We start from the raw sequence: 12,615 nt of genomic DNA, 5'->3' as shown, positions 1-12,615 counted from the left end.
AAAGTCAACTGTATCATGACAATATCTCTGCCAAGCTGTGAGAAAAATAAGGTATAAATTGGTGAAGTTATTGCTGTGGTTGGACCTACACATTACAGATAAATGGATTGGAGGCGCATGGAGACCCATCCAAGATGGCGGCGCGATGATGCGGCGTCTAAGTATATGGTTCTTTTTTTCTTTTTTTTTTTTTGGTCTTGTCCAGCATTTAGGCAAGCAGAATGATGGTCTGGATGCTGTGTTCGGCTGAGCAAATTTTCTCTGCCAAGGGAAGCTTTATAGATATAATGATCCCCTTGACTTTCTGAATTTTTATTTTATTTCTATATTTATTTTGTATTGTTGTTTGAATTGTAGAGTTTGTACTGCTGGACCAGAGAGGACAGACGAAAGACAGAAACTATATGTCTATGGTTCTGGCATCATTTCTGCTTTACTGGTTCTACATTACTGGTTCATTTCCCTCGCTGGTCTTTCCAAAGGGGCGTGTTTACGCGTTGACGTCATGTGACAGACAGGAAGTCAGTCTCGTCACCTCCTCCTCCTCCTCCTCTTCATCTTCATCCTGCGGATCAGTCGTGCTGTTTCCATCGGAACTTCTTTCCCGTCCGGAACCATGTCGGCCCGAAACCCGGGAACGCCCCTCGGTGAGTGGGTCTGCGTGGGGCATGCCGTCTCTGACGTCCTCTGTAGCGCGTGGAGCGGGTTTATTCCACAGAGACGTCATAATATCTCCTAACTTTCCTTCCGAGGTCAGGTTTACGCCTGGTCGTTCAGAGTTACAGCTGAGTTTAGTTTAGTTAGTTTAGTTAGTGAATCTTTAACATCCGGGACTTTAATAAGTTACAGCGGTCAGTGACCGGAGGTGCGTTCACGTGCCAGCTGGAACATCTGCAGAGAAAACAGCTGTCAGCGTGATGTTTCCTGGAGCGTCACGTGCAGACAGATCCCTCCTGACAGTCCATCCCCCCCAGTCAGCAGACCAGTTAACCCTGCTGGTGTGGAACCAGTCTCTGGTCCACCAGGACCACCACCCTGCAGGTTTTAGATCAGGATCTCCGTCTCTGGTCCACCAGGACCACCATCCTGCAGATTTTAGATCAGGATCTCTATTTCTGGTCCACCAGGACCACCATCCAGCAGGTTTTAGATCTCTGTTCCACCAGGACCACCATCCTGCAGGTTTTAGATCGGGATCTCTGTCTCTGGTCCACCAGGACCACCATCCTGCAGGTTTTAGATCAGGATCTCTGTCTCTGGTCCACTATGGCCACCATCCAGCAGGTTTTAGATCTCTGGTCCACCAGGACCACCATCCTGCAGGTTTTAGATCAGGATCTCTATCTCTGGTCCACCAGGACCACCATCCTGCAAGTTTTAGATCTCTGGTCCACCAGGACCAGCATCCTGCAGGTTTTAGATCAGGATCTCTGTCTCTGGTCCACCAGGACCAGCATCCTGCAGGTTTTAGATCAGGATCTCTGTCTCTGGTCCACCAGGACCACCATCCTGCAGGCCTTAGATCTCTGGTCCACCAGGACCACCATCCTGCAGGTTTTAGATCTCTGGTCCACCAGGACCAGCATCCTGCAGGTTTTAGATCTCTGGTCCAGCATTCTCTCCTGTTTGAACCTCCCTGTCTCTCCAGACTTGGAGCTGATCTCCAGAGTGAAGGTGAACACCCAGGCCGTTCTGAAGAGAGCTCAGAAGATTCAAGGACAGAAGATCCCAAAGAAACAGTGGCAGGTGAGGATCCCCCCGGTCTACATATATGTAGTCCTCCTGTAGGTCCTGCTGCCACGGTGGTGTAGCGGCTGGTGAACCTGTTAAATCCCGTTTGTTTTCAGACAGCATGGCTGCTGAAGGCTGTCACGTGCATCGACCTGACCACGCTGGCTGGAGACGACACGCCCTCCAACGTCCACCGCCTCTGCCTGAAGGCCATTCAGCCGGTTCGATACGACCTGCTGAAGAAGATGAGCATGCAGGACAAAGGTCTGCTCCCACTGCTGCTTCTACGGTCCGACCACTTTTCTGACTGATCTGACCTCACCACCATGACCGCCGTCTTTCCTCCCCCCTTCACTAACCCTAAGCCTAACCCCATGTTGTCATCCGTTCTGACACTTTAACTCGTAAAAGTTATTGATTGGGATATTCCCGTCAAACAAACTGTCCTTTCAGAAAAAATTCAAAACAAACCTGAATTCTCTGGACAAAAATAGTGACATTTAAACAAATATTCATTCATGTGACATGAAGTCATGAACAGGTGCATCACACCTCCCAGTAAACACTCGTCCCAGTACATCCTCTGTCCCAGTAAATGTTCCGTCACAGTAAACGTTCCGTCCCAGTAAACGCTCGTCCCAGTGAACCCTCTGTCCCAGTAAATGTTCCGTCCCAGTAAACACTCATCCCAGTAAACGCTCGTCCCAGTGAACCCTCTGTCCCAGTAAATGTTCCGTCCCAGTAAACACTCATCCCAGTAAACCCTCTGTCCCAGTAAACGTTCCGTCCCAGTAAACCCTCTGTCCCAGTAAATGTTCCGTCCCAGTAAACGCTTGTCCCAGTAAACCCTCTGTTCCAGTAAACCATCTGTCCCAGTAAACACTCGTCCCAGTAAACCCTCTGTCCCAGTGAACATTCCGTCCCAGTAAACGTTCCATCCCAGTAAACCCTCTGTCCCAGTAAACGTTCCGTCCCAGTAAACACTCGTGCCAGTAAACCCTCTGTCCCAGTAAATGTTCTGTCCCAGTAAACGCTCGTCCCAGTAAACCCTCTGTCCCAGTAAACATTCCGTCCCAGTGAACCCTCTGTCCCAGTAAACCATCTGTCCCAGTAAACACTCGTCCCAGTAAACCCTCTGTCCCAGTAAACATTCCCTCCCAGGAGACCCTCTGTCCCAGTAAACATTCCGTCCTAGTAAACCCTCTGTCCGAGTAAACCATCTGTCCCAGTAAACATTCCGTCCCAGTAAATTTCCATCCCAGTAAACCCTCTGTCCCAGTAAACGTTCCGTCCCAGTAAACGCTCGTCCCAGTAATGCCTCTGTCCCAGTAAACGTTCCGTCCCAGTAAACCCTCTGTCCCAGTAAACACTCGTCCCAGTAAACCCTCTGTCCCAGTAAACATTCCGTCCCAGTAAACGTTCCATCCCAGTAAACCCTCTGTCCCAGTAAACCCTCTGTCCCAGTAAATGTTCCGTCCCAGTAAACGCTTGTCCCAGTAATCCCTCTGTCCCAGTAAACGTTCCGTCCCAGTAAACCCTCTGTCCCAGTAAATGTTCCGTCCCAGTAAACACTCATCCCAGTAAACCCTCTGTCCCAGTAAACACTCGACCCAGTAAACCCTCTGTCCCAGTAAACATTCCGTCCCAGTAAACGTTCCATTCCAGTAAACCCTCTGTCCCAGTAAATGTTCCGTCCCAGTAAACCCTCTGTCCTATTAAACACTCGTCCCAGTAAACCCTCTGTCCCAGTAAACCCTCTGTCCCAGTAAACCATCTCTCCCAGTAAACACTCGTCCCAGTAAACCCTCTGTCCCAGTAAACATTCCGTCCCAGTCAACCCTCTGTCCCAGTAAACATTCCGTCCCAGTAAACGCTTGTCCCAGTAAACCCTCTGTCCCAGTAAACATTCCGTCCCAGTAAACCCTCTGTCCCGGTAAACCCTCTGTCCCAGTAAACCATCTGTCCCAGTAAACCCTCTGTCCCAGTAAAGGTTCCATCCCAGTAAATATTCCGTCCCAGTAAACGTTCCATCCCAGTAAACCCTCTGTCCCAGTAAACCCTCTGTCCCAGTGAACGCTCGTCCCAGTAAACGCTCTGTCCCAGTAAATGTTCTGTCCCAGTAAACACTCATCACAGTAAACCCTCTGTCCCAGTAAACGTTCCGTCCCAGTAAACCCTCTGACCCAGTTAATGTTCCATCCCAGTAAACAATCGTCCCAGTAAACCCTCTGTCCCAGTAAATGTTCCGTCCCATAAACAATCGTCCCAGTAAACCCTCTGTCCCAGTAAACATTCCGTCCCAGTAAACGTTCCATCCCAGTAAACCCTCTGTCCCAGTAAACCCTCTGTCCCAGTAAACGCTCGTCCCAGTAAACCTTCTGTCCCAGTAAATGTTCCGTCCCAGTAAACACTCTTCCCAGTAAATCCTCTGTCCCAGTAAACGTTCCGTCCCAGTAAATAATCGTCCCAGTAAACCCTCTGTCCCAGTAAACGTTCCGTCCCAGTAAACGCTCATCCCAGTAATCCCTCTGTCCCAGTAAATGTTCCGTCCCAGTAAACACTCATCCCAGTAAACCCTCTGTCCCAGTAAACGTTCCGTCCCAGTAAACTCTCTGTCCCAGTAAATGTTCCATCCCAGTAAACAATCGTCCCAGTAAACCCTCTGTCCCAGTAAATGTTCCGTCCCAGTAAACAATCGTCCCAGTACACCCTCTGTCCCAGTAAATGTTCCGTCTCAGTAAACACTCATCCCAGTAAACCCTCTGTCCCAGTAAACATTCCGTCCTAGTAAACCCTCTGTCCCAGTAAACCCTCTGTCCCAGTGAACCATCTCTCCCAGTAAACACTCGTCCCAGTAAACCCTTTGTCCCAGTAAACATTCCGTCCCAGTCAACCCTCTGTCCCAGTAAACATTCCGTCCCAGTAAACGCTTGTCCCAGTAAACCCTCTATCCCAGTAAACATTCCGTCCTAGTAAACCTTCTGTCCTGGTAAACCCTCTGTCCCAGTAAACCATCTGTCCCAGTAAACCCTCTGTCCCAGTAAACATTCCGTCCCAGTAAACGTTCCATCCCAGTAAACCCTCTGTCCCAGTAAACCCTCTGTCCCAGTAAACGCTCTGTCCCAGTAAACACTCGTCCCAGTAAACCCTCTGTCCCAGTAAACATTCCGTCCCAGTCAACCCTCTGTCCCAGTAAACATTCCGTCCCAGTAAACGCTTGTCCCAGTAAACCCTCTGTCCCAGTAAACATTCCGTCCTAGTAAACCTTCTGTCCTGGTAAACCCTCTGTCCCAGTAAACCATCTGTCCCAGTAAACCCTCTGTCCCAGTAAACCCTCTGTCCCAGTAAACGCTCGTCCCAGTAAACCCTCTGTCCCAGTAAATGTTCTGTCCCAGTAAACACTCATCCCAGTAAACCCTCTGTCCGAGTAAACGTTCCGTCCCAGTAAACCCTCTGTCCAAGTAAACGCTCGTCCCAGTAAATCCTCTGTCCCAGTAAACGTTCCGTCCCAGTAAACCCTCTGTCCCAGTAAATGTTCCGTCCCAGTAAACAATCGTCCCAGTAAACCCTCTGTCCCAGTAAATGTTCCGTCCCAGTAAATAATCGTCCCAGTAAACCCTCTGTCCCAGTAAACGTTCCGTCCCAGTAAACGCTCATCCCAGTAATCCCTCTGTCCCAGTAAACATTCCGTCACAGTAAACCCTCTGTCCCAGTAAACCCTTTGTCCCAGTAAACCCTCTGTCCCAGTAAACCATCTGTCCCAGTAAACACTCGTCCCAGTAAACCCTCTGTCCCAGTAAACGTTCCGTCCCAGGAAACCCTCTGTCCCAGTAAACATTCCGTCCTAGTAGACCCTCTGTCCCAGTAAACCCTCTGTCCTAGTAAACATTCCGTCCCAGTAAACCCTCTGTTCCAGTAAACGTTCCGTCCCAGTAAACGCTCGTCCCAGTAATCCCTCTTTCCCAGTAAATGTTCTGTCCCAGTAAACACTCATCCCAGTAAACCCTCTGTCCCAGTAAACGTTCCGTCCCAGTAAACCCTCTGTCCCAGTAAATGTTCCATCCCAGTAAACAATCGTCCCAGTAAACCCTCTGTCCCAGTAAATGTTCCGTCCCAGTAAACAATCGTCCCAGTACACCCTCTGTCCCAGTAAATGTTCCGTCTCAGTAAACACTCATCCCAGTAAACCCTCTGTCCCAGTAAACATTCCGTCCAGGTAAACCCTCTGTCCCAGTAAACCCTCTGTCCCAGTGAACCATCTCTCCCAGTAAACACTCGTCCCAGTAAACCCTCTGTCCCAGTAAACATTCCGTCCCAGTCAACCCTCTGTCCCAGTAAACATTCCGTCCCAGTAAACGCTTGTCCCAGTAAACCCTCTGTCCCAGTAAACATTCCGTCCTAGTAAACCTTCTGTCCTGGTAAACCCTCTGTCCCAGTAAACCATCTGTCCCAGTAAACCCTCTGTCCCAGTAAACATTCCGTCCCAGTAAACGTTCCATCCCAGTAAACCCTCTGTCCCAGTAAACCCTCTGTCCCAGTAAACACTCGTCCCAGTAAACCCTCTGTCCCAGTAAACATTCCGTCCCAGTCAACCCTCTGTCCCAGTAAACATTCCGTCCCAGTAAACGCTTGTCCCAGTAAACCCTCTGTCCCAGTAAACATTCCGTCCTAGTAAACCTTCTGTCCTGGTAAACCCTCTGTCCCAGTAAACCCTCTGTCCCAGTAAACCCTCTGTCCCAGTAAACGCTCATCCCAGTAAACCCTCTGTCCCAGTAAATGTTCTGTCCCAGTAAACACTCATCCCAGTAAACCCTCTCCGAGTAAACGTTACGTCCCAGTAAACCCTCTGTCCCAGTAAACGCTCGTCCCAGTAAACCTTCTGTCCCAGTAAATGTTCTGTCCCAGTAAACACTCATCCCAGTAAATCCTCTGTCCCAGTGAACGTTCCGTCCCAGTAAACCCTCTGTCCCAGTAAATGTTCCGTCCCAGTAAACAATCGTCCCAGTAAACCCTCTGTCCCAGTAAATGTTCCGTCCCAGTAAATAATCGTCCCTGTAAACCCTCTGTCCCAGTAAACGTTCCGTCCCAGTAAACGCTCATCCCAGTAATCCCTCTGTCCCAGTAAACATTCCGTCACAGTAAACCCTCTGTCCCAGTAAACGTTCCGTCCTAGTAAACCCTTTGTCCCAGTAAACCCTCTGTCCCAGTAAACCATCTGTCCCAGTAAACACTCGTCCCAGTAAACCCTCTGTCCCAGTAAACGTTCCGTCCCAGGAAACCCTCTGTCCCAGTAAACATTCCGTCCTAGTAGACCCTCTGTCCCAGTAAACCCTCTGTCCCAGTAAACATTCCGTCCCAGTAAACGTTCCGTCCCAGTAAACCCTCTGTTCCAGTAAACGTTCCGTCCTAGTAAACGCTCGTCCCAGTAATCCCTCTGTCCCAGTAAATGTTCTGTCCCAGTAAACACTCATCCCAGTAAACCCTCTGTCCCAGTAAACGTTCCGTCCCAGTAAACCCTCTGTCCCAGTAAATGTTCCATCCCAGTAAACAATCGTCCCAGTAAACCCTCTGTCCCAGTAAATGTTCCGTCCCAGTAAACAATCGTCCCAGTACACCCTCTGTCCCAGTAAATGTTCCGTCTCAGTAAACACTCATCCCAGTAAACCCTCTGTCCCAGTAAACATTCCGTCCAGGTAAACCCTCTGTCCCAGTGAGCCATCTCTCCCAGTAAACACTCGTCCCAGTAAACCCTCTGTCCCAGTAAACATTCCGTCCCAGTCAACCCTCTGTCCCAGTAAACATTCCGTCCCAGTCAACCCTCTTTCCCAGTAAACATTCCGTCCCAGTAAACGCTTGTCCCAGTAAACCCTCTGTCCCAGTAAACCATCTGTCCCAGTAAACCCTCTGTCCCAGTAAACATTCCGTCCCAGTAAACGTTCCATCCCAGTAAACCCTCTGTCCCAGTTAACCCTCTGTCCCAGTAAACGCTCTGTCCCAGTAAACACTCGTCCCTTAAACCCTCTGTCCCAGTAAACATTCCGTCCCAGTAAACCCTCTGTCCCAGTAAACATTCCGTCCCAGTAAACGCTTGTCCCAGTAAACCCTCTGTCCCAGTAAACATTCCGTCCTAGTAAACCTTCTGTCCTGGTAAACCCTCTGTCCCAGTAAACCATCTGTCCCAGTAAACCCTCTGTCCCAGTAAACCCTCTGTCCCAGTAAACGCTCGTCCCAGTAAACCCTCTGTCCCAGTAAATGTTCTGTCCCAGTAAACACTCATCCCAGTAATCCCTCTGTCCCAGTAAACATTCCGTCACAGTAAACCCTCTGTCCCAGTAAACGTTCCGTCCTAGTAAACCCTTTGTCCCAGTAAACCCTCTGTCCCAGTAAACCATCTGTCCCAGTAAACACTCGTCCCAGTAAACCCTCTGTCCCAGTAAACGTTCCGTCCCAGGAAACCCTCTGTCCCAGTAAACATTCCGTCCTAGTAGACCCTCTGTCCCAGTAAACCCTCTGTCCCAGTAAACATTCCGTCCCAGTAAACGTTCCGTCCCAGTAAACCCTCTGTTCCAGTAAACGTTCCGTCCTAGTAAACGCTCGTCCCAGTAATCCCTCTGTCCCAGTAAATGTTCTGTCCCAGTAAACACTCATCCCAGTAAACCCTCTGTCCCAGTAAACGTTCCGTCCCAGTAAACCCTCTGTCCCAGTAAATGTTCCATCCCAGTAAACAATCGTCCCAGTAAACCCTCTGTCCCAGTAAATGTTCCGTCCCAGTAAACAATCGTCCCAGTACACCCTCTGTCCCAGTAAATGTTCCGTCTCAGTAAACACTCATCCCAGTAAACCCTCTGTCCCAGTAAACATTCCGTCCAGGTAAACCCTCTGTCCCAGTGAGCCATCTCTCCCAGTAAACACTCGTCCCAGTAAACCCTCTGTCCCAGTAAACATTCCGTCCCAGTCAACCCTCTGTCCCAGTAAACATTCCGTCCCAGTCAACCCTCTTTCCCAGTAAACATTCCGTCCCAGTAAACGCTTGTCCCAGTAAACCCTCTGTCCCAGTAAACCATCTGTCCCAGTAAACCCTCTGTCCCAGTAAACATTCCGTCCCAGTAAACGTTCCATCCCAGTAAACCCTCTGTCCCAGTTAACCCTCTGTCCCAGTAAACGCTCTGTCCCAGTAAACACTCGTCCCTTAAACCCTCTGTCCCAGTAAACATTCCGTCCCAGTAAACCCTCTGTCCCAGTAAACATTCCGTCCCAGTAAACGCTTGTCCCAGTAAACCCTCTGTCCCAGTAAACATTCCGTCCTAGTAAACCTTCTGTCCTGGTAAACCCTCTGTCCCAGTAAACCATCTGTCCCAGTAAACCCTCTGTCCCAGTAAACCCTCTGTCCCAGTAAACGCTCGTCCCAGTAAACCCTCTGTCCCAGTAAATGTTCTGTCCCAGTAAACACTCATCCCAGTAAACCCTTTGTCCCAGTAAACGTTCCGTCCCAGTAAACCCTCTGTCCCAGTAAACGTTCCGTCCCAGTAAACCCTCTGACCCAGTAAATGTTCCGTCCCAGTAAACAATCGTCCCAGTAAACCCTCTGTCCCAGTAAATGTTCCGTCCCATAAACAATCGTCCCAGTAAACCCTCTGTCCCAGTAAACATTCCGTCCCAGTAAACGTTCCATCCCAGTAAACCCTCTGTCCCGGTAAACCCTCTGTCCCAGTAAACGCTCGTCCTAGTAAACCCTCTGTCCCAGTAAATGTTCTGTCCCAGTAAACACTCATCCCAGTAAACCCTCTGTCCCAGTAAACGTTCCGTCCCAGTAAACCATCTGTCCCAGTAAACCCTCTGTCCCAGTAAACATTCCGTCCGAGTAAACGTTCCATCCCAGTAAACCCTCTGTCCCAGTAAACGCTCGTCCCAGTAAACCCTCTGTCCCAGTAAATGTTCTGTCCCAGTAAACACTCATCCCAGTAAACCCTCTGTCCCAGTAAACGTTCCGTCCCAGTAAACCCTCTGTCCCAGTAAACGTTCCGTCCCAGTGAACCCTCTGACCCAGTAAACCCTCTGTCCCAGTAAACCATCTGTCCCAGTAAACACTCGTCCCAGTAAACCCTCTGACCCAGTAAATGTTCCGTCCCAGTAAACAATCATCCCAGTAAACCCTCTGTCCCAGTAAATGTTCCGTCCCATAAACAATCGTCCCAGTAAACCCTCTGTCCCAGTAAACATTCCGTCCCAGTAAACGTTCCATCCCAGTAAACCCTCTGTCCCAGTAAACCCTCTGTCCCAGTAAACGCTCGTCCCAGTAAACCCTCTGTCCCAGTAAACGTTCCGTCCCAGGAGACCCTCTGTCCCAGTAAACATTCCGTCCTAGTAAACCCTCTGTCCCAGTAAACATTCCGTCCCAGTAAACGTTCCGTCCCAGTAAACCCTCTGACCCAGTTAATGTTCCGTCCCAGTAAACAATCGTCCCAGTAAACCCTCTGTCCCAGTAAATGTTCCGTCCCAGTAAACAATCGTCCCAGTAAACCCTCTGTCCCAGTAAACGATCCGTCCCAGTAAACGCTCATCCCAGTAATCCCTCTGTCCCAGTAAACATTCCGTCCCAGTAAACCCTCTGTCCCAGTAAACGTTCCGTCCCAGTACACCCTCTGTCCCAGTAAATGTTCCGTCTCAGTAAACACTCATCCCAGTAAACCCTCTGTCCCAGTAAACATTCCGTCCAGGTAAACCCTCTGTCCCAGTAAACCCTCTGTCCCAGTGAACCATCTCTCCCAGTAAACACTCGTCCCAGTAAACCCTCTGTCCCAGTAAACATTCCGTCCCAGTCAACCCTCTGTCCCAGTAAACATTCCGTCCCAGTCAACCCTCTGTCCCAGTAAACATTCCGTCCCAGTAAACGCTTGTCCCAGTAAACCCTCTGTCCCAGTAAACCATCTGTCCCAGTAAACCCTCTGTCCCAGTAAACATTCCGTCCCAGTAAACGTTCCATCCCAGTAAACCCTCTGTCCCAGTTAACCCTCTGTCCCAGTAAACGCTCTGTCCCAGTAAACACTCGTCCCTTAAACCCTCTGTCCCAGTAAACATTCCGTCCCAGTAAACCCTCTGTCCCAGTAAACATTCCGTCCCAGTAAACGCTTGTCCCAGTAAACCCTCTGTCCCAGTAAACATTCCGTCCTAGTAAACCTTCTGTCCTGGTAAACCCTCTGTCCCAGTAAACCATCTGTCCCAGTAAACCCTCTGTCCCAGTAAACCCTCTGTCCCAGTAAACGCTCGTCCCAGTAAACCCTTTGTCCCAGTAAACGTTCCGTCCCAGTAAACCCTCTGTCCCAGTAAACGTTCCGTCCCAGTAAACCCTCTGACCCAGTAAATGTTCCGTCCCAGTAAACAATCGTCCCAGTAAACCCTCTGTCCCAGTAAATGTTCCGTCCCATAAACAATCGTCCCAGTAAACCCTCTGTCCCAGTAAACATTCCGTCCCAGTAAACGTTCCATCCCAGTAAACCCTCTGTCCCGGTAAACCCTCTGTCCCAGTAAACGCTCGTCCTAGTAAACCCTCTGTCCCAGTAAATGTTCTGTCCCAGTAAACACTCATCCCAGTAAACCCTCTGTCCCAGTAAACGTTCCGTCCCAGTAAACCATCTGTCCCAGTAAACCCTCTGTCCCAGTAAACATTCCGTCCGAGTAAACGTTCCATCCCAGTAAACCCTCTGTCCCAGTAAACGCTCGTCCCAGTAAACCCTCTGTCCCAGTAAATCCTCTGTCCCAGTAAACACTCATCCCAGTAAACCCTCTGTCCCAGTAAACGTTCCGTCCCAGTAAACCCTCTGTCCCAGTAAACGTTCCGTCCCAGTGAACCCTCTGACCCAGTAAACCCTCTGTCCCAGTAAACCATCTGTCCCAGTAAACACTCGTCCCAGTAAACCCTCTGACCCAGTAAATGTTCCGTCCCAGTAAACAATCATCCCAGTAAACCCTCTGTCCCAGTAAATGTTCCGTCCCATAAACAATCGTCCCAGTAAACCCTCTGTCCCAGTAAACATTCCGTCCCAGTAAACGTTCCATCCCAGTAAACCCTCTGTCCCAGTAAACCCTCTGTCCCAGTAAACGCTCGTCCCAGTAAACCCTCTGTCCCAGTAAACGTTCCGTCCCAGGAGACCCTCTGTCCCAGTAAACATTCCGTCCTAGTAAACCCTCTGTCCCAGTTAACCCTCTGTCCTAGTAAACATTCCGTCCCAGTAAACGTTCCGTCCCAGTAAACCCTCTGACCCAGTTAATGTTCCGTCCCAGTAAACAATCGTCCCAGTAAACCCTCTGTCCCAGTAAATGTTCCGTCCCAGTAAACAATCGTCCCAGTAAACCCTCTGTCCCAGTAAACGATCCGTCCCAGTAAACGCTCATCCCAGTAATCCCTCTGTCCCAGTAAACATTCCGTCACAGTAAACCCTCTGTCCCAGTAAACGTTCCGTCCTAGTAAACCCTCTGTCCCAGTAAACCCTCTGTCCCAGTAAACCATCTGTCCCAGTAAACACTCGTCCCAGTAAACCCTCTGTCCCAGTAAACGTTCCGTCCCAGGAGACCCTCTGTCCCAGTAAACATTCCGTCCTAGTAAACCCTCTGTCCCAGTAAACCCTCTGTCCTAGGAAACATTCCGTCCCAGTAAACGTTCCGTCCCAGTAAACCCTCTGTCCCAGTAAACGCTCGTCCCAGTAATCCCTCTGTCCCAGTCAACGTTCCGTCCCAGTAAACCCTCTGTCCCAGTAAATGTTCTGTCCCAGTAAACACTCTGTACCAGTAAACGTTCCGTCCCAGTAAACCCTCTGTCCCAGTAAATGTTCCATCCCAGTAAACAATCGTCCCAGTAAACCCTCTGTCCCAGTAAATGTTCCGTCC

The 12,615-nt window shown here is 49.8% G+C and overlaps 1 protein-coding gene across 1 annotated transcript in view; it reads left to right on the top strand.

The window, feature by feature from the left end:
* Positions 1-520: 520 nt before the first annotated feature.
* The window catches only part of dera (deoxyribose-phosphate aldolase (putative)), a 65,589-nt gene continuing 53,494 nt past the window's right edge, over positions 521-12,615 (top strand). Inside the window, exons 1-3 of the mRNA XM_079263512.1 lie at positions 521-647; positions 1,649-1,746; positions 1,848-1,995. Coding sequence (XP_079119638.1) covers positions 617-647; positions 1,649-1,746; positions 1,848-1,995 — 277 coding nt within the window. The 5' untranslated portion in view covers positions 521-616. The remainder of the gene's footprint in view (positions 648-1,648; positions 1,747-1,847; positions 1,996-12,615) is intronic.

Source organism: Telmatherina bonti (assembly GCF_933228915.1).
Source record: "Telmatherina bonti genome assembly, chromosome: 23".
NCBI classification, from domain to species: domain Eukaryota; kingdom Metazoa; phylum Chordata; class Actinopteri; order Atheriniformes; family Telmatherinidae; genus Telmatherina; species Telmatherina bonti.
This window is presented reverse-complemented; position numbering and strand designations above follow the sequence as displayed.